This window comes from Dromaius novaehollandiae, chromosome 4 (assembly GCF_036370855.1).
Source record: "Dromaius novaehollandiae isolate bDroNov1 chromosome 4, bDroNov1.hap1, whole genome shotgun sequence".
NCBI lineage: Eukaryota > Metazoa > Chordata > Aves > Casuariiformes > Dromaiidae > Dromaius > Dromaius novaehollandiae.
The window spans coordinates 9,385,808-9,406,831 of NC_088101.1; the positions used below are offsets into that span (position 1 = coordinate 9,385,808).

General features: G+C 39.3%; 1 protein-coding gene and 2 long non-coding RNA genes across 6 annotated transcripts in view; 2 read left to right on the top strand and 1 right to left on the bottom strand.

The window, feature by feature from the left end:
* The first annotated feature begins 3,398 nt into the window (after positions 1-3,398).
* LOC112984699 (uncharacterized) lies at positions 3,399-8,799 on the top strand. Of its 2 annotated transcripts, XR_010388845.1 has the most exons (3): positions 3,399-5,794; positions 7,106-7,221; positions 7,903-8,799. It is a non-coding gene; the product is annotated as an uncharacterized LOC112984699 (long non-coding RNA). The 2 variants fall into 2 exon arrangements; XR_003259558.2 differs by lacking the exon at positions 3,399-5,794 and having other exon boundaries at positions 5,803-7,221.
* Positions 8,800-16,297: 7,498 nt separating this feature from the next.
* Positions 16,298-21,024, top strand: part of LOC135328117 (uncharacterized) — a 37,016-nt gene continuing 32,289 nt past the window's right edge. Inside the window, exon 1 of the long non-coding RNA XR_010388847.1 lies at positions 16,298-16,347. This is a non-coding gene — a long non-coding RNA (uncharacterized LOC135328117). The remainder of the gene's footprint in view (positions 16,348-21,024) is intronic.
* The window catches only part of ABCG2 (ATP binding cassette subfamily G member 2 (JR blood group)), a 28,549-nt gene continuing 25,711 nt past the window's right edge, over positions 18,187-21,024 (bottom strand). For all 3 annotated transcript variants that reach the window (XM_064510387.1, XM_064510388.1, XM_026102743.2), the window contains exons 14-16: positions 20,582-20,671; positions 19,772-19,863; positions 18,187-19,291 (exon numbers count right to left, since the gene is read on the bottom strand). In XM_064510387.1, coding sequence (XP_064366457.1) covers positions 19,141-19,291; positions 19,772-19,863; positions 20,582-20,671 — 333 coding nt within the window. In that variant the 3' untranslated portion in view covers positions 18,187-19,140. The remainder of the gene's footprint in view (positions 19,292-19,771; positions 19,864-20,581; positions 20,672-21,024) is intronic.

Consider the following 21,024-nt stretch of genomic DNA (forward strand, 5'->3'; position numbering starts at 1 on the left):
TACACTTGGATTATTTAACATGAAATATTAAGAATCTCGCATTTTATTATATGGGTACTTTCCCTCTTGTTCTAAAAATAAAAACGTAAAAAGGGAATGAGCAGAGAGGACTCGGGCTGATCTACGGCTTCACTGTCCAAAGAAAAAAGGTCTAGTTAGACTCACTTGCTGCATTTTCTGAAGCAATGAATTAGAGAGAGAACAAGAGTCTTCCCTAATTCACCTCAAGTGCTTTCTTTAACAGTTTATTTTGTATTTTTGCATAAATACACAGATCTATCTTCTGCTCTTGCAGCTCTCCACTCCCACTGCTAATAATGCTTTCCCTTTACTACTGCAGAGCTTATGTTTAAGTTAATGTCTCTACTCTTTTCTCTCTTTCCCTTGGTCTTCCCTTTGCTCTGAGGGATCCTGCAGTATTCTTTAGAGGATTCCATGGTCCTTGGAAATCCCAGGCTCAAATATAAATTCAAAGTTCTGTCTAGACAGCAGATAGTGGGTAACTGTCTCATTAACACAGAAGTAAACCAAAAATAATGAAAATTGAATGCTTAATGTGAATCCATTGCAGTCTTTGAACCGTATACATACTGGATGTTAATATTTAACCTTTAGTAAGTATGCTCTAAAAGCCACAGCATGCAGTAGGTAGGAGGCTTTTTTATTTAATACTGTGGGTATACTGGTGGTGTTGACTTAACGAAAATTTCTTCAGAAAGTGCAGTTTGAGATGGGCAATTTTAAGGAAAACAAGTGTCATGGAAATGAGTCACGTAATTCTTCCACATTCCCCAGGCAGTTGCTTTGCATGCCTTGCATATTTCTCCAGTACATCTAAACAAGAAAAATTTAGAAAAAAGGAAAAAAAAAGTTAACCTTATGCAAAAAAGTCTGCAAGTGACTGTGTCATTTGTGTATTTAGGCAATACTGGGGTTTTTTTGGTTCGCCTCCCATACGAATATCCAGTGCAAGCAAATGGATTAGCGATTGGAGACAGAGGAGTCCTCCTCTAGCCTCAGGTTCCCCAAGCATTTTTGCAGAAGGAGGTGTAGGCTGTTTGTCCCCCTCTCCTTCGCTCATTCCTGCCCTTCCTTGTCTAGTGTTTGCGCGGTCCACCGGGACAGCAGGGAGCCCCCTCGGAAACACAGGTGGTTGGTGGCTGGGGGAGCCAGAAGCAGCACTGCTTTCAGGTACGAAGCTCAAGCCTACTGCTTCAGAGACTTCCAGTATATCATGTCAGCCTCTTTTCTGAACTGAACTGCCAAAATTTTGATGTTCACAAAAAGTTCTTCCTTTTCTGCAGATAAATTAATTCAGAACCACAATTGCTCTATGTTTTGCTAAATCATTTAGCAAAGAAAAATTTTCTTTCATGTTCCATGTTGCAAAAGATCTGTGCCATTTATGGTTGGTTTGCTTTTCATGTGCATCATTTTTCTTTTCCATTTTTTTTAGTAGTAGCACAGACCAGGCACTGTTTTCACCTGAAAGACCCTGTGGATGGCTGGAAGACAAATCAGTTCTCAGTTGTTAGCAAACAAATGATGAAGTTTTTACTAATCCATGGGAAATAGAAGGAAACATTACAGGTATGTAAGCCTTCAATAAGAGTTTGGTTTGTGCTCTGGGTCTTTCAGAAAAGATACCATGATTATTTTGAAGGAAAATAAATGGTTTGCAAAGCAAATCAGATCTCTACAACGGAGAAATGCAAAAACAATGAAAAAAACATTTTCCTTTTGCGCAATCTTAAGGAATAGCAGCTTGGGTCCTGACATTTTCAGGCACTTATTAGGAGTGCAGTAAAAGGTTTCTGAGTAGGATGCTAATTTTAAAGTCGTCGGTGTACCTCCTTTGCAGGAAAGGTCCTTCCAAGGGTTAAGCACTGGTTATGCAAAATAGGTACAGAAAGGCGCTTCGTGATTAGGGTGGTAGAGTGACATGCAAGAGCCTTCTCTCTTCTATCTTTGCTGCCGCATAGTTACGTCAAGTTACCACACCAATTCAGATGGTCCCATCTTGGTTCAGAGGGCTGTTACTAACATGCTGGCACTGAAGGGTTAGTAACGGTAATGCAGCAGCGGGGTCAGAAGAAACTTTGGTTCAGACTGGAGATTTCTGGCAACTCCTCCCTGTCTGTTTTGCTTCTACTGTAAGGAGTATTTAGGGAGACAAACTCTTCGTCACTGGCAGCCAAGAGCTGCCATTAGATGTATTGAATGCGGCAGACCCGTGCCTTTCTGTATTAGGCCTGAATTGGACTTGGTCTAAGAGCAGCCAGGTGTTGTTTCAGAGCAGCTGATGGGGTGCTAGGGGAGAGCAATTTGGAGACTCGGGCGGTGTATTGGGCCTGTGCTGCCAGCAAGAAATTCTTGATACTAAATGCATACTTACATTGTAAAAGGACTCGGATGCTGGCAACTTGCCTCAGTTATGCTTGTGATGTTTCAGCACAAGTTTAGAGGGGTAAATTCATTAATTTGCAAAGCCTTGAAATGAATAAAAAAAGATTAAGAGGTACACAAGGAGGGACTGAATGTTCATTGAGACACTATTCATGCAAAACAATAACACCGTTAAACCATTACAGAGCTAGAATTTGGTGAAATGCTGTCCAGATTCTGGGACTTGTACTTTTGAAAAAATCCTTCCACTGAGAAGAGTTTAGCTTTGTTTTCAGATGAGTCACATTTAAGGTATTTTTTTAAATAATCTAGCAGTGCCCTGACTGGCAGAAATGCCCACTTGTATTAACACTGGCTGCTACTTTTCACTGTCGCTAAGAGAATGGTTTAATGAAAACTCCTCTGAGAAACGCTCAAAGTAAAAATGCTCCTTTCATTAGCATTTAAACTTGAAATTAGTAGTTCATTCCACTTTTGAGGTAAGCATACATTATACAAAATTCCCAAAGATGTTTTTAGAGCTGCGTCTGCCTTAATGCCATGCTATTCCTCTCTTCTCTTTCTCCCCTAAATCTGTTTGGAATATTAAAACAAAAAACACTCTGCAGATTAACAGTTACACCTGTAATATTGAGTTCACTGTCCCCAGAATTACACGTGGTTGTACGTTGAGAGATGAGACTGAGACAAACTTGAAGATCAAGGGGAAAAAAAAGAGAAAACTGGGAAACATACAGAAGACCTTCTGTACCATTCAAATCACTGTCCACCAGAGGCCACTGTTGCAGCCATCAAGAACATAGCTCAGAGGGACTTCCTAAAAAGCTCTGGGACTAAAGCTCTGGGACTTCCCTGCAATCCTTATACTCCTTTGACAGCGTGTGGTTTGTGAGCTGGTGCTGCGTAGATGCGCTTTCTGAACCATCTTCTCGACCCGGCCGTACACAGGAGGAGAAAGCCCTGGACCTGACAATCTCTCACCTGAAGTAGGTTTTGATATATGTCATGATAATCATACTGTGTAGAAGACGCATGCAGTTATTCTAATTTTAAAACTATTATATGTTACTGAGCCTTGAATAATATTACTGGTTTTGGGTGGTTAGTCTTGCTAAGCTGGGTAAATATCAAGAGAGGGAAAGATTCCTTTAGGAGGAATTCTTTTCCCAGTGTGGCCAATTTCATCACAGTAATGCTTACCGAGGACTGATGCGGACTTGATTTAGGCATGTTTTTAGAAACGTGAGGACAGGTAATTTGCCAAAAATTTCTGACACTTCTCCCGTTTAAACTAAGGAGCAAGCTGCCTGTAAAAGCCTGATACTTGAAGCTCTATTCTGAAAAAATAGGATTGTCATTGGGACACTCCCCCTTCCTCTCCCCCCCCCCCCCCCAAAAAAAAAAAGAAGCAGGGAAGTGTGTGAATCGTATACTTCTCTTGGTAAGAAATTCCCTTTTCTTTCATGTTCGGTGATGTTAGAACTCTGTAATAAAGGCCATTTAGGTTTCCTGAGAAGATGCCATTTAATACGGTTAGCTAAAAAAGCAGATTTGGCAAGGCTTTTAACTGGATAACTGGGTGTTTATCAATTAATGCCCAGTAAGCAGTAAGAGGGAGACTGTGACTGGGAGAGGAAAGGCATTTATGTTATGTTCAGAAATCTTTTCCCTTCTTTGGTAACTAGTAGTGAGATGAATCTAAGTTCCGCAGGATAAAAGGAGAATTCCTTAAAAAATGGAGTGAAATGTTTAGATTGAAAGAAGTTTTTTGTGTATACTGTTTGTATGAAAATACATAGATAAACACTGGGAGAGTGATTACAATTTACTGAACATTAGACATAGCAAGTTGATGTTTATGGAAATGGCATTTACCAGGTAATATCAGAAAAACATTGCTTTTTTTTTTTCCAAGTTAAATTATGGTCTCTCTTAAAAGATTTATTCTAACAAAATGTGTAGAAAACCTGGCAGTTACTGTTAGGCTTCAGCAAGGAATTGGGAACTTGTAACGTTTACTAGCAACCCAGTGAAACATGCAAAAAGAAAACATGCAGTCACAAATCCAAAGTAGGAATTGCTTGAAGAGGTTTGAGATGCCTTAGACTGATGTCATGCAGTGTCCATAAATAATTTTCATTATTGTTACCTGAGACGTCTGTCTGCAGTCATTCAGAGCAGGGTATAACACCCTAACGATTTGATTCTGTGCCCGCTAGGTCAATGGAAATATAATCAACTCCTTACAGGAAACAGGTAGCAATCCTGTGTCAGAGAGAGAGAATAATTGCAGTAGTGTATTATTTAAAGCAGAAGGTTACTTATATTTGCAGGACAGCTTCTCTTCTCTTTGGGGCGAAACAGTCAGCTTAGACACCATGACTCAAGACCCTGCTGGGTTATGGAGGCAAAGACTATTTCTCTCAAAATCTGAATGAAAAGCATGAGACTAAAGAAACTTTTTTTTTTTTTTTTTTAATAGGTCAGATTAGGCAATAGTGGTAAGTTTGGTATTCCACAGCAGGAATGCAGTCAAAAATGGGGACACTCACTCATAGAAAACAGTTGGGTGTGTGAACATGTTTTGACTTGCCTACTCCTGGGTTCATTAGCTGTCAGGGGGGAATCCGTATGTCTGATGTCTTCTTTTGCTTTAATTCTCTTATTATTTCAGCTCCATGTTATGTCTTTATCCATTTGGATAAGGATGACTTTCAATGGTACAGCAACACTTCAGGAATTACACAGCCTTGCCAATAAGGTTGTGAATTGCTTTCATCAAAGACCTATGTTTGTGCAAAATACCAGAGACTACAGAGGTAGTAACCAGGCCTGAGAATCAAACATGAATATTTTGAGATGCTACAGAAAATGGTTTTGTATCTGCCTGTCTGGTGTTTTGCTCATTTGCTCAGCATGCTGCTGATCATTAGATTGAAGCTGGAAAAATCAAGTTGGCAGCAACTTTAAATGTTATAGATTTTTGCCATCTGCTACAGCAGCAGTTACTGGTCAGCTCTAAAGATACCAGCTCCCTGACTCTTCAGGGACCCTGGATATTTGCAGCGTAAGGTGTCACCCCCTTTGGAAACATGCTGTCTTTGGAGGACTAGCAAACTTCAATTCTTTAAAATCAATTTACTTCTCTTTTTTGTTCTATCTGTCCACATTTCAGCTCTTTCATTTTATTTCCCATTTGTGGTTTTAGCATCTGGACCATTTGCTCCTCATCTGTCTAATATTAAAAATAATAGTGTGACTAAAACTCACAACAAATCTTTCTAATTGATTTTGTGACCTAACTCTTGATAATTCTATAATTTCTCCCTACAGTTTTCCTACTCTGTATTTTCCCATTTCAGGGACAACTTTTTCTGCTTCCTTCCAGGTAATTGGTTCCTTATTCTGTAAGTAGTCCTGTATATTTTATATGATTAGTTTGCAGTCTCTTTGGGATGACGCGTCTTAATGCAATCATCAATACAATTATATACACTCTTTTTTATTATGAATGATATTTGTTAGCTGATATAAATTAGTAACTCTATTAAAAATTAATAGAGGTAAGTGAATGTATCTTAAATCAAGATCCATGCCAAAAATGATTCCAAAAGTTATTATATATAGTTATAAAAATATTTCCTGGGAGGGAGCCTAAACATAACAGATAGGAAAGCAGGGTTTTTCAAATTCTGTTTATTGTCACATTTTCCACAAACTGATGCTTTTCTCTGAACTATTGAAAGCCCCGGGGGCTGTTACACTCTCCTTTCTAAATTGCCTTGCTTTGCTCTTCCAGTCACAGAATACACAGAAATCCACACTTAAAAAGTGACTATTGCACATTTACTCTTATACTATGAAAGCAATGCTATGAAATCCAGATTGCTGACAGAAGCATAGCTTTTATGATAGGAAGCAATAAGCTTGTGGCTATATCTATTAAACATACAGTAAGAACCATTAACATCTCCTGCTGAGATTTTAACCTTGTTGAGACAGGGAAGAGGTAGGGAGCGTGTCTCAGGGATTCAGTCAGTCCCTGCCTCCAGTCCTAGAATACTTCGGATTTCTACGGAAAAGCATCCTAACATCATAATTATCATTAAACGGAATGCAGTAATTCACATCAGTCCCAGAACTTCATGCCGATGTTTGCTAGACCTGAAGAAAGATGACAGAACAAAAAAAGAAGTAATTAATAAAGCAATAGACAGTATTTTCCATAGGCAAAGATTAATCTACGTATTTTTTTCGGTGATACAAAGTTCAGTAGTGGTAAAATGCCTTTCCTACACTGATTGGTAATCAGAAAGAATAAAGCACTGACACTTAAATAACAAATAAAAGTCAGAGATTTGTTGTGCAAGTTTTTTAGTTCCTGAGGCAGAAGGAATGTTTCAGTGGGACACATTAGAGTAAAATAAGAGGTAACTGTACTGATAACAATGAAAAGATCATTTGTCTTATGGTAAAAATGCATCTCTTCCTGACTGAAACCAGGCAGGGGCTACCTAACTAGCTCTGTACAGAGCTAGCTACATTGCTAGCTCTGTTCACGTTTGGCTTCAGAGTAACGTGCATTACTTGGGCTCTAAATACCTTGCGAAAAGGGCTGTCTTTGTGTGCCTGCTTTTCAGGTGCGGGTCCCTTGATGCCTCCTGGAAGACCCAAATTAAACAAATGCTTCTCCTTACAGGTAGCGAATACATGGCCTATGAAGTTCTCACCAGCATACAAGGCGAGAAAGAAGACGGAACTTCTCATGCAGCCCAGAGGAGCCAGTCACTAGCAGGAACTTGATCAGCAGAACGGGTAAGTCGGCAGGAAGAGAGTCTCTTTGGCACTTCTGAAATCTTTGCTTGAGCCAACACAATTTAGAAAGCCTATGTACAGTGTGAAAAATAACATGCTCAATCCCTAAGCTTTTTCCAGTGTAACTCTTGGGCCTTTTAAAATTACAGTTTGAAAAGTCGATAGTGTAATTTCTTTGTAGTCCAACTACATATAAATATTTTATAGAATCAGTTAAAGGAGTCACTTCTTAATATTGTTTTTGAAAACAAGGCAGCAATTCTTAAAATTTAATTTATTTTCTATAGTGCCTAGCATTCTGCTTGCTTCACCAAAAGATTAGAAAAGAAGTTAAAATGCTTCAGAAGCAAACCTTATTAAAATAGTCACTTGAAGGCCATTCATATTTTTCCACCACCAGGTTTACTAATCTGTTTTGTATACCACTGAAATCATTTTTTTATTCCAGCAAAAATTGCTCCAACAATTATTCCCACAAATAAGTTTTTAAGCAGTTAAAAATGGCCTGTTGCATGTTAAAGGCTCTCGAATAATACATGCTTTCTTCTTATGCTGCTACCAAAAGCTAGGTCAATTTTTACCGTTTCTCTCTTCTTAATAAATAAGCATGGAGCTTTTTCAAGCTTCTCCAAAGCGTATCACAACCTAAATATTTTTTTTTTGACCTTTCACCTTTCTCAGCTTTCAATGTTTTTTGTAAAATATGGACACTCGACCTGGATGAATACTAAGGCACTCCATACCTTCTGAGGACTACTGGACAAGACCGGATCTCTAATGAACCTAATGATAATTATGTTAAGAATTGTCTATCGAATCTATGACCTTTAATCTCTTAGTAGGTGCTGTAATGACACCTATTGCTTCAGCACTATATGGCATGTGACAGAAGCAAGAACTCTGATAGAAGCCTTAGTATATTACATCCAACTTTATCAGCTCATAACTTGTCAAACAGTAGTAAGAAATTCGCTTGATAAGATCTAGTTTTCCATTTAAAAAATCTTAATGGCAATTGGATTTCCTTCCTATAATTATTATTACTTTGACAGTAGGACCTTAGTCAATCAGTTCTCTTAAAATCTGTCAAAGAGAAGTTGTTGTTTTCCGAGCAGCACACTTGGAAGCGTTAGCTGTATCTAGCCAGCTTAATATCTGTTCCTGCTTGTTATGTAGAAAAAACATCAGGTTCTTGTTAATAACAGAATTCATGGCTGGGAAATAATAGCAATTGATCAAAATGATGGATAAAGTGTAATAAAGCCAATTAACTACACGAACATTCGTATAACAGCAGGTGGGAAATGAGAGGCTCACATCAAAGATGTATATTACGGGAAAAAATACCTACCATTCCCTCCTTTGTTTTCTGAGGAGAATCAGGGGTGATTTAAAAAAAAAAAAAAAAAATCCTCTACTGCTCAGAAGTCGTATGTTATGAAATGATACGTTACATCCAATGGACTGTTCTTTACAGGGAACTATGATACTGCTGGAATTGAAAAAATAAAAGGTCTACTTTTTGTATTGAATGCAGTAGTTTATAAAATAATTGTAATAAAGCTTCCTTCAAAGTAATGAATTCAAAGTAATTATAGTATTTTTAAAAAGTAGCAACCTTCATGTTGTAGTTTATTATTAATTGTTTTAAAGTTGAGTAGATGATGGATTTAAAAGAAAAATCTTAAACCATATTGAATAATTTCACATAAAGCCCATAGTCTTTTGAAGTTTCCTAGATTCCAGATAAAATCAATTATTGTTAAATGTAAGCAAACAGAAATAAGAATTTTCATGCACATAAACACATTTTCAGTGGAGTTAGTGTTATAACCAGAATGACGACAGACAAATGACAGAAAAACAATGGTATCAGGCAGTTCTGTCAGTTTTAAGCCCAAGCGATGCATGGGTCTTAACACCACAAACCACTTGAACCACTGTATCACTAAGATCTTGCCGAAAGGACCAAATGTCAGGGATAGTTGCACCCCTAAGCCAATTGTAGTGGAAAGCAAGGATCATATCAAGACCAATTTGGAGCAGATTAACGAACAAGGCTTAATGAACTGTATACCACTTAAAGAATGCATGTAAAATCCCTCTGTAATGAGGGTGAGCAGATAGAAAAGATTGTGAGAAAAAAGTCAGGGCCATTAACCTTGGGGTATTATGAGATCCTTGAGAGTGTAATTCTTGTCACAAGGTCAAGCTTTTACAAAGCAATTATTATGGATCTCCGTAATATCAAAATATGGAAACACACACATACACAAAGCCTTTTAACTTCAGGGATTCTGCACTCGTTTCCTTTCTGCTTGGATTTTTAGTCACCTTTATTGCTCACAGAGCTGCCTTATAGTACCTATATAGATTTATATCTCCTTGCTGGCATTGAGTGATATAATTGTCCTGTGTGTGCCCCTCCCCTGGAATGAAGAAAGAAAGAACCCTCATCTCTCTTTCATAGTAGGCCTGGCGTTTTAACTTTTATTTTGAATATGGGAAGGTTGGCATTGGCAACCTTGGCCCCTGCCAATTTGGGTGGACCGAACTGAATCTTCCCAAAGAGAGTGCTGTGTCATAAGTGATCAACCTTAAGCAATGTAATAGTCCTATCTTCTTTTCATCCAGTTATGTAGAATGCTGGATAAAAAGAGAAAAACATAATCTTAAGCCCATAGTGTGACAGTCAAGTCCGACAGTACTATTACTGTAATTTCTGCTCATGCAGCTAAGGTATAGAATATTATAAAACTGATTACAGAGTAGCAGAGCTCAGCTAACAGTTTGAGGGCCAGAGTGTGCTACTGTCAGCTCATTCGTTTATGGGTGTTCTCATTAGTATGCCTGGGAGCAAACAAGCTACAAAGTGATGCATCTAAGAGTAGCAGAGTCCGACCTTTTGCTGAGATTAACAAGACTTCTGTCTGGGCAAGACCTCTTGGATTTGGTCTGAGCACACGGGCCACTTCTGTGGGAACGAAATCATACACGCAGTACCTTAACTTTTGTGCACAGTGAAATATATAGTAAGTACTAGACAGTGTAGGAAGAAATATTTATTTCATGCAAATATATTTTTATACGTGGCCAACTGCTAAAATGAGTAGTATAGAGCATGAATGGTTTAGGGGTTTCAACATAAACACTCTCTGTGCAATGCTGTATCAGTCAGTTCAAAGTATGTTAGGTTCACTTGATGAGTTCCTTTTTCAAAAGCCACTGTTGTATACTGAAATTTGTGATATATTCAGGTGGAATATGTAATATTCAAGTCTGATTCCATTTATAACTCTTGAAATGTTAAATGTTGAAATGTTGAAGACCAGCTACAGTTACATGGGCTGTAGAGTTCTGTGGGTGGCCTATCAATTTTTTAAATGTGTGCCATGACACCCACTTGAGCTGACGACCGAATGAAGTACTGTGTATGATTTTTTTTTTTCTTTTTTAAATCTGGGCTGATGGATTTGTTTTCCAAAGACAGCTTATCTAATTCTGCTTTTGTTTCTGTGTAGTATGAGGACATGAAGTACTATTCTGCAAATTTCTCTGCAACAATCATATCACTGTTGATCCCCTCAGTGTTTCCTTCTGCTTAAAAGGAAAAATGTGCAAGTAAACTAAAGCTGCAAAACAGTTTCTGGTAGGTTTTGTACTCTGAAGGTTTCCTTTTCCACAGCAGCACTACATCTTACCATCAAAGCCAAATTAGCTGCAGCAAGAATCTTGAATTCCTGCTTATCAAAATGCTACGTTTAGAACATTTCCAAAAGCTTAAATCCTTCCATTCACTTAAAAGTACCACCCCAGCTCTGAACGAGATCAGCTCAGATCTACAAATACAAAGCAGCTGAAAGCTGAACAGACTTAGATTTTACCATCAAAATTTACGTGATGATACATGCTTGGAGGTACATGTTTGAGCCTTGAACCAGAAATTCTGGTTAATTCTGTTCTCAAGAAAACAGTCTCAGTGGAAGATTGTACTCATCAAAGCTCTGTTATCCTTCGTTCACTTCTCCATAGCCTTCTGCACAGAGGAAGAAATCAACAGTGAAACTCATACTGTGGCAATGCCATGAGACAGAGGCTTAAATGAGGCAGGACTAATGAATTCCTAAAAATGTTATCTTCTCGGAGAATGCTTCCACAGTTTCTGATTACAACAACTCTCAAGGAAGCTGCAAGATAAAGAAATAAAGAGTTCATCTTTACCACTGTAGATACAGTACATATTTCTCTTGGGTATCATGTCTAATGATGTTAGGCATATTTTATAGGATAAACTGATTATACTTGCAAAAGTTTAACACAGGACTACTTCTCATGATGTAAAGTTCCCGTAAGTTCCCTAGGAGGTTAAAGTACAGTATTGTGTTTTTGTCTTAGCAGCTCTGATCAATGCAATCAAGCCTTAACTGTATCCACAAGTACTCATGGATGCAAGTTGTGAAGTATTAGTTTTAGTATCTGCTTCAATGTGATTATTTTAATAATGACTGACCGAATTCTTGAAGTATTCGTCATGTTTTAATATATTGAAAAATTGTCCAGTATTTCAATGGAATACTGCAAGGCAAAGATTGTTTTCAACCACTTTTTTGAAAAAAAAATCAGTCATTTTGGGGGGGAGAGAATGCAAATGCAAAATTTCAAAAATTTCAAATCCTAAGTGAAAATTTTGCATTTCTTCATAAAGAAGTAGTACGTACGGTTGGAACTGCCATGTTGAGAAACTTGATATTCATTTTGCTAATCTGTTCTAACTAGGTACCATCTGGCAAAAGTCTCAAATTTATATCACAAGTAATATTTCTGCTTTACAAATCACGTCACTGAACATCAAAACACCTAATCTAAGCAAAGAAAGTACCGTAAAGATTGAATGTATGTATCTCAGATTCTGGGTTTGAATAGGAACAAGTTAGAATGCTTTGAGTTCTTAAATCTACCCATAGTAAAATCCTGTAGTCATATGCTGCTTGCTGAGATGTGTCTATACAGTAAATACAGTTGATGTAGAACAAATCATTTGCTTGAACGTTTATGAAGATCTGTCACCGCCATTGGGTCCCGAGATTGCATTAAGGACTGGTCGCAAAATCACACTGTAAAACAAGAGTCATTATTTATATATTTATTTTGTTAATTTGAAAGTCTGTCCATTTTGGTATACTGTAAAATCAGAATGTTAGAAGAACTAGTAAAATGCCTGAGTAATACAAAATTGTGATTTCGTTTTGTTCTAATTTTTAGATTAGAGAATCTGTCTGTCTGTATAGTTTTGTAAATAAAGCAACCATTTCCTGATAATCTAATAAGAACAAGAAATTTGCATTTTCAGAAACTTATTTTACCAAAGTTTAAATTAACAGCAAGTATTTGTAATGGAAGACGCAGACTGATTTTAAAATTAGCAGGGTCATAACCTATTTTGTGAAAACCAACTGTATTCAAATAACTAAATACAGATATATGAATGATCTAGCAAGTATTTTTCTTCCCTCAGATTTTCAGGGATCTTTGCAATTTCAGGGCTATTTTTGTGTGTTGTTCTCTCCCTGCATGTATTCTTTATGTGTTTTTTCCTAAAATTCAGGTCAAATTCAACACCTTCCTTTATAAGAGCACCTATATATTTGTACCTAAACTTGTGCAACTGTATGTAACAACTTTACCTTGTCAATTTGTACATAAAAAACAGCTTTGTATGTAAACTTGACAGTTACAGGCTTTTTAAGACCTTCTATTGGCCTTAAATTAAGAATTTTGAAACTGGTTTTCAGACTCACCAATATGTGATCATTTATATGTGAATCAAGTTGTAAAAGAAATAAATACTGTATTTTATTTGCTATAAATACACTCTCTAAAGAATTATTTTCAGTTTCCAGTTCAAATACTGCTTCACATTTCTAGCAACACTAAAGAAGCAACACTAAATCGTACTGTAAGAATGTGTGTGTCAAGGATGATCTAATAGTTTTAGAACTGACACTTCAGGCACACTCTGAAACAGAAACACTTAAGGCCCAGACCATGTTTTTTTCCTTGTACAAAGGACCGATGACCTGATTCTTCTCAAGGATGATGCAGATTGGTCTAAGATGAGCATTTGCATGTGTTCTCGTGGATAAGGGAGTATTGCTAGAGTGGCTCTCATGAAGAAACCAGTAGGTTACTGTTGAGCTATTTAATTCTGTGATAAAATGTGGATTGTTGTGTAAAGAAAAAAGGTACTGAAGGAACAGGGAGCTATGCTTGCCATGGTGGGAGAGTTTTCCTTGTGTCTTGTTGCTTTGTAAAGTGGCTACTGATCATCACAAAGCTTCTGCACAGATGAAATTTTGCTGTGACTCTTTTTGCTATGAAATTTTGCAGTTGCAATTACTGGGAGCATAGGAAAAAAAAAACTATGGTTCAACAATGCTTGTGAAGTGCCTGATCAGTATGTGAAAGTACCCTAGCAATGCTTTTTTTTCCTCAACTAGAAGGTGCTTTCTGTGCTGCTAGAAAATATATGTGGCATTGCCACAAGAGAGGTCTTCACTGCCGAACTGACTGACGCTCCCTGGAACAATCTGGGTTCCTTCCCTGATGCTGAGCTTGTGCAGAGCCAAGTGACCCCGCAGAGTGCCAAGCTCTTAGTGACTATGCCATGTCTAACCTGTGAGATTTCCAAAGTAGATGGTCTCCTAAGGTTCAATCTTGCAAGACTTAATGAAGTATTCTCAGGTACCTGCCTAACCTCCAGGAAAAAAAAGATAGTGCTGTCTTTTTTCCCGCAAAGCCTGACATTACAAACATTTTTCTGAAAGGTGAAATAACCAGGTTTGGATCCAAGCTGTGCAAAAGGGAGGATACTTTTTCTAGAGAAGTCTCATCAGAGTTGAGTACCTATTTCAAGGCTATTGATAGTTGGTTCGAACTGTAGGAAGGTTCTTAACTATCCCTCCCTCCCTTCTTTTTAGTATTTCTTTGTGGTTTGCTCAGGCACTCATCTCATGGCTCCACTTCCCCTCCAGAGTGCTGACTTGCATGAATTTCTTCTGTCATTGCCTAAGTTGCCATTGATACAGATGAAAACTGGTGAACCTCAGTTTCCACCTCAGTTCTCAGCTACCACCTCAGTTCAAGCCTGGGACTATGTGCTGCAACATACAAATCTTTGCTATAGATCTGGCCCTGGTGGTGATGTTCTGTCCTTCCAGGGCAGGAGACTGTAACTCAGCAGTCCATAGAACTAGTTAAAAATGGGAATTACAGATTTAACTGAGGGTGTGCTCTTGTATCTGTGTCACCTCACAAGACTCTAGCTATATATTCGTATTACAGTGTTATTTCATCTATTACGTTTCAGCACATTTGCTGGATGTTTATGTGGAGCTGTGACAAAGCTGTATGAAAAGGGATCAAACCTCACTTTTAAAAAATATCTTTGTATCTATCAAAATTTCTGTATCAACTCTTGTCAACATCAAATGCCACTCTTCACTTTGATTCTGTAGCACGTTTTGTGGAAAGTCTCAGCGGCTTCAGCAGTAAACCTTTTCCTGACTACAGGCCGGCTGCTTGTGGGAAACCGCTGGTGCTGGGTTCTAGCAGCTGAACACCGCTACGTCGCTGCAGAAGGCTGTTACTGCTGGGCACCTGCTGCATATTGGAACATGAATTAATGAGTTCACTCACAGCAATGGAAGAGAGCAAAATCTTTGTCATAATGATACAACTCAACTTGGTTACATTTAAGACACTGTTCTACTGATGTCTGCTTCTTCTGAGGCAGTTCAGCTGTGAATGATGTAGTGTTTTATTAAAATGTTCGTCCACGAGATGCGTCACCGTTTCATAACTCACAGTGAAGTATTTCACAGTGCAGTTACTATTATATATACTTTCCTATAAGGGTAGCCTGACAGGCATTAAAAGACTAGCAAGTGGAGGCTGGAGAAGAGGTTAGGTTTTTGCTCCTCTGCTCCTTCACCTTTTCTCCTCTGCCCCATATCGTTGTCCCAAGCTTGTAATACTGCAAAATACAGCAGCACTGCTTTCAAAGAAAGTACGTTTTTACAAGGAGGAGGAGTATGCATTCGTACTACTTCTCCATCTGTGTCACTACCCTTGGATGTTTTTTGAACCAGGCATCCAAATGTAACCATACTGGGAGTGGTAGAAGTCTCCTAGCTGCATAACTTCTTTAATATTAACATTTCTTTAAAATCTGGTTGAAGAAAAAGACCCAAATTACTGAACTACACTGGGGAAAAAGGCAGACCTCAACTATTCTGGGTGTTTGGCAGCAGCTGATCTGAATGAAGCGGCAGCACATGCTGCCTTTTCTGCCCAGTGGCAGGAGCTGAGCCCCTTGGCAGGAGCTGAGGTTGGTGATGTTTGTGCGTGGAGAAGAGCTGCAGAAAAAGGGACAGAAATCGAAAGGATATCGGACTTTATTTTCGTTGCTTGGAGAGTAACTGATTTTAACATACTGCAACTCGAATGTAATGCTGATGTTTGAGAGAGGAAAGTGGTACAAGGATTTGTATTATCGTTAACTTTCCACGTGAAAGCTGACACAGGCGTGATGGGTCCATGTAAAAACTAACACAATTCAGAAAGCACTAAGGAATTTCCAAAGCGGGCTGTACATGTTCCACATAAACCAGGGTAAATATTTCACGGGTAATGAGATTAATGATAACAACCAAAGTAAAAGGCGTAAAGTTGTTTTACTTGCTCTGTTAGCCCGTAGTTAAAATTCCTTGCATGCCAGTCGTTTTTTCTTTACTGTTTGGATTGAGATGATACCTGAAAGTGTGTCTGATAAGCGCGTAGGGGGGGTTCATGTTCCCCCAACTGCGAACGATGCTGCTCGAACGGAACCCGAGCCCGACTCACCGCGCGGGCCCCGCAGCAGGAGACGCCCTGCCCCGCCCCGCTCGCGCGCGCCCCGCCAACGGTCGCGCCGCGCCCCACCAACGGCCGCCGGGCCCCGCCAACGGTCGCGCCGCGCCCCACCAACGGCCGCGCGGGGCAGCGGCGCGCCGGCACCGCCCCCTCGCCGCCGCGGGCCATGCGGAGCGGAGCGGAGCGGAGCAGCGGTCACCGAGCGAAGCTGCCGCGGTAGGCCGGGCGCCGCGGGGGGCTGAGGGGAGCGGCGGTTGATTGGTTCGCGGGGGTGCGGGCGGTGCGTGAGGCGGGTAACGGCTAACGGCTAACGGCTAACGGTCGCCGGGGTGGGGTGGGGAGGGGAACGGGCTCGTGCGGTAGCGCTGCCCGCGTGTCCCCCGCGCAGCCTCGCGCCTCTGCCTGGGCGGGTCGTGCTGCGAGGCTGCGCTTCGACACGCGTCCAGGGCGTGAAGGGCTCCAAGGGCTTCCGTGCCTCCCGGGTCCGGTGGAGTTCAGCCGGTGCTTGAGAAGCCCTAACGCGTCACAGAAACCTTTTCAGTGCAGTCAGTAAGCTAGTGAGATCGCAGTGAATTGCTACGCGTGAGGTGAAACGGTGGTTGACTGCAGAGGTCTCTCCGCGCGTGGTGCGCTGCCGGCTGCGCCGTTCATGGTTTACCGTGTCTGTTACACACCGTGTTTCGCTCTGCTTTCACGCGTAAAGCGCCTGAGTGCCCTGGTTGTTCTCTAAGCTCGTCTTAAAGACGCGATGTTAAAAACGGCGGAAGGATCACCTTTCTGCTGCAGCAGCAGCACCTGTAACGGGGTGGAATATGCATAGTCCTCAAGCACTATAATAAAAGAAACAGTTAGGAAAGGTCTCTTCATTACTTGACATACGGCTAATTTAAAGTGCACTATAACTATATTCTTGTGGTATGGCATTTTGAGTTCACGTATAATAGCTGAATTGTCTAAAATGTTTCCCCCCAAATGCTTGCTTTAGAATATAGCAATTGCTATGGTGTGGAAGGTTTATAAAATCAGCAGGACAAGTATAAGACACTTTTAACTACATAGGTAAATTGTGCTGTTTATTTTGATAGGCCTCTAAAAAGAAAGAGCTGGAGCATTTTACTGTAAGAAATGTTCGTGGAATAAGTAGGAGACAGCAGCTTTTAGAACAGCGGGCGAAGGCCGGGCAGTGCACTGAGCTCTGTTGAAACTGCTCTTCTTTCAAGTTTGCTGACCCCACGCTAACCTTTTACTGCTCACCATTGGAAAGCCATCAGTGATTATAAAGCCTGGAACAGTAATTTCTACACAGTAAGCAGTTACGGCCCTATAGTTGTGACTCTCTTGACTCCAGATTAATGATTGACATAGAAAGGGTTGCAGATAAATGTCCAGCTGGAGACAAGATGTTTTTTGTTTTCTTGTATACGGTTTTATTGCAACATCCGAGTTTCATACAAAGAGGAAAATGGGTCATCTACAGGATACAGGATGAGCAAGCAATGTTTGGATATTTTAAATACAATACAGCAGGTAGACTGGACAGGTAATATAACCAGACAGGTGTTTTTCCATTATGTTACGGTACTACACGTGCACCGCCTAAATAAACCCAAGAGGAGCAAGGACTGTCTAGAATGCCATAGAACCTAGCTAAAATTAAGCAACAGGTCTTTAAAATTCAGTTGACTTTATTCTGTGAAATAGTACTGGGGGTTGAAAAGGGCAGAGAGATACATGCTAGAAGTGCTAATGTGTGTGTGAACTGTTACAAATGAAAAGAGTTGTAACTATCATAGGCAACTAATCTCAGCTTCGGATGGTGAGGGGAAAATTGAGGCTACCGAGTAAGAGTTATTGTAACGTACAGAATGTTATAAATGTAATACCATCTCAATTAGATACATATTTAAAACTGGTCAGCATTAAAAAATAACAACGCCCTATAGCAGCAATAACAGAACTCCTAAGGAGAAAAAAATGATTTGTTGCAGCTACTCAGAATAAGTGCAAATTTCAAGAAGGTAAGGAATACATACAAGGATTATGCAAATTGGCATATTAAAAAAGTACAACATCATTTTTATTTAAAAAATAGTATTTGCAGTGCTCTGGCTTGGTAAGAAAAACTTGGTGACATCAGTCAAATACACCTTAGGGTAGTTACAGTTCCCTGAATAGAATAGGACATAAGACATGACCCGGGATATAGAGGACACCTTTGCCACTGTCGATTGTAGGACTGGAACTCTGGTTTGTTTATGGCTTGTCAATACTAGCTATTCTTCCAGGCAGTGTATCACCTTTAGTAATGTAGTAATCTATAGAAGCATAGAAACCTCTACCTTCCTGAAATAAGGTAGATAGAAGACATAATACTCGAGAGACGCATTTTATTATGCATTTTCACATTGTAGATAATTTAGGGTTTGGGCTAATCAGTAAGGATGCCTTGATTTCCAGATTATGAGGGTCCTTGAAATGGACTTGCCATCTGTGCAGGATGGGAGCAGGGAGCAGAGGGGCAGCGGGGAGGAATGAGAACATGGCCTGCCGTCCATTCCTCCTTGTGCCAGTGCTGCTCTGTCCCACCTCTGCGTAGGTGTAGGGCTCTCAGCACCAGCTGTGCCAGTCTGCTGACCTGCTTCTACTTGGACTGAATCACTTGCTTGTAAACGTAGCTGCTAATAAAATAATGCAGCCAATTTTTGCAGATTAAGCCAGTAAGTATCCGTTTTGTTTCTGAAATCTATAACTAGAACATGCAGAAAGACTATGATTAGTCTTGAAGAAACGAATGGTGTAGTACACTTCTTATGGCAATCAAGAGAGTTGTGGCCTGCTGGATATTTCAGCAAAGTACATTAATACTAAGTATTTAAAACTATACAAGAATCATACATTTTTGAATTATGAAATCAGAAACAAAAGTACAAAGGAAGGTCTCTCAAAATAATCAAGTCAGGTCTGCAGTCAGTTTATCAAACAATATGAACTACATTTTTTGTTCTGGTTTTAAGAGAACTTCTTCATGAAGTGTAATTTCAAGTATGAAATTGTAAGGAATATTACTATCATGCATGCAAGAGCCAGATGATTCTGCCATAGACCCCAACTACTTGGATCAATGCCTTGATTTTTCAAATAATCGTCTCCTGTGCACCACCTGCAGATAAATACAAACAGATTTATAAAGGCAATCTGTTTTAGGTATTTAGGAAGTTCCCTAGAAGTTGTAGTGTGATTTCATATTTATAACAGGCCAGGCAAACACTTGCGATAGGGTACTATTTTCTATTTATAATTTTGTTTTTCTTGTAGCTACAATCAGTTTCTCGTAGGAAGCTGAAATTAATTTTACAAGGCTGTATGATTGTCATAAGTGTGTGGTTTTCAGTAAACAGTTTAAAAAAGTGAAATGCAAAATGATAGAAATATTTCTAAATTGTTGTGAATATTAGACTTAATAATACCTATATAACATGTTCTTTGCAGACAGAATGCAAAAATCCAGTAAAATACTATTTTAAATATAAAAACTCTTAACAGATTTTGCTGGTGATCAGTAGATATTTCACAGACTAATACTCAAAGACTTTGTAAGTTATTTGTGGAGGCATTCATTTTAATATACCAAAATACTTACTGTTGGCTTATCTGCAGACAATTATCATTCAGATCTGTGGTGTCAGTGTTGTTGCAGAAGTTCAGACCACTCAATTCATTAATTTCTAAAGCCTTTTGAAATGAAAGAAACAATGACAACAGAAATTAGTAGGAAAGGAGTGATAAATCAACAAGATGAGATAATACAACCCAAATTTATCCTAAAAATGTGATGGTATCGCTATTTATTATCTTGGACAAATCCACATTTTTTAACACAGAAGCATTATTCATTTTCTTTTAAGAGAAGAATGTACACAGTGCACACAATTTAATGCACAAGTGTCTTTATGCTTCAACACCTCACCTAGATTGGATTATTTCTACACAGGAATATTCCAGCCCAGCTTTCTCTACGAGACATCACCATAACTTAAACTATCAAAAAATAGGAGAAAAATTTTCAGGTTGACATGTTTGTCTTTGATTGATGGCAAAGAGAAAAGAACATTTTTTGTGATAGCATTGTGCTTCATTCTGTAGCATTTTTATCCAATTATGTCCTGATGGACAAGAGAAGACAATAGTGATTTAACTTTGCGTGACTCTCTCGTATGAATTGTTTTCGTGTCACAGAAATTACCTTTTAATCAGCAGTGGGTGCTACTTGATTAGAAGCCTTTCTTTCTTTCTTTCAAGGTATGGCATTAAATTCGAAGGTTGCTATACCTAATTAACTTACCTTTTTCTCATCAATCCATTAAACCTGGAATTTGCTTTATCATGGGTGAAGACATTCCTTTCTAACAAATCTTTTTGAACTCGGTACATGGGAAAATACAGCACTTACTGTCATTCCATATCGAGGTATGCTAAAATACTGCAGCCAGGACAGCCAGGATATGATGCTTGTTAGATTTACCAGCAACCCAGAGAAAATCTAGAGGCAGTGAAAACAGAGTAGAAAAGGTAGATTAAAAAAAAAATACACGCTGTTACATGTGGTAGTCTCTAGCTCTTGACTCTCCTTCTTCAGATGAAAAAAGCAGGCCTTTCCACAGGAAGAAACTCTTCCAGTGGAATGATGGGACAGGGGAGCGGGTGGAAGAATTCCTGTTATCAAGCTCTGCATCGTACCCCTTGAGATCCTTTTCCTTTTCCCAAAATGAGTAACTGGGAATGCTTTTGCTCTTCCATTACATCCGGATGCTTCCTGTCTGGTGGGTCCCACATCTGTTCACATGAACCGTCTGCTTTTACTACGTGGATTTTAGCTATGTGGAGCTACTGGAG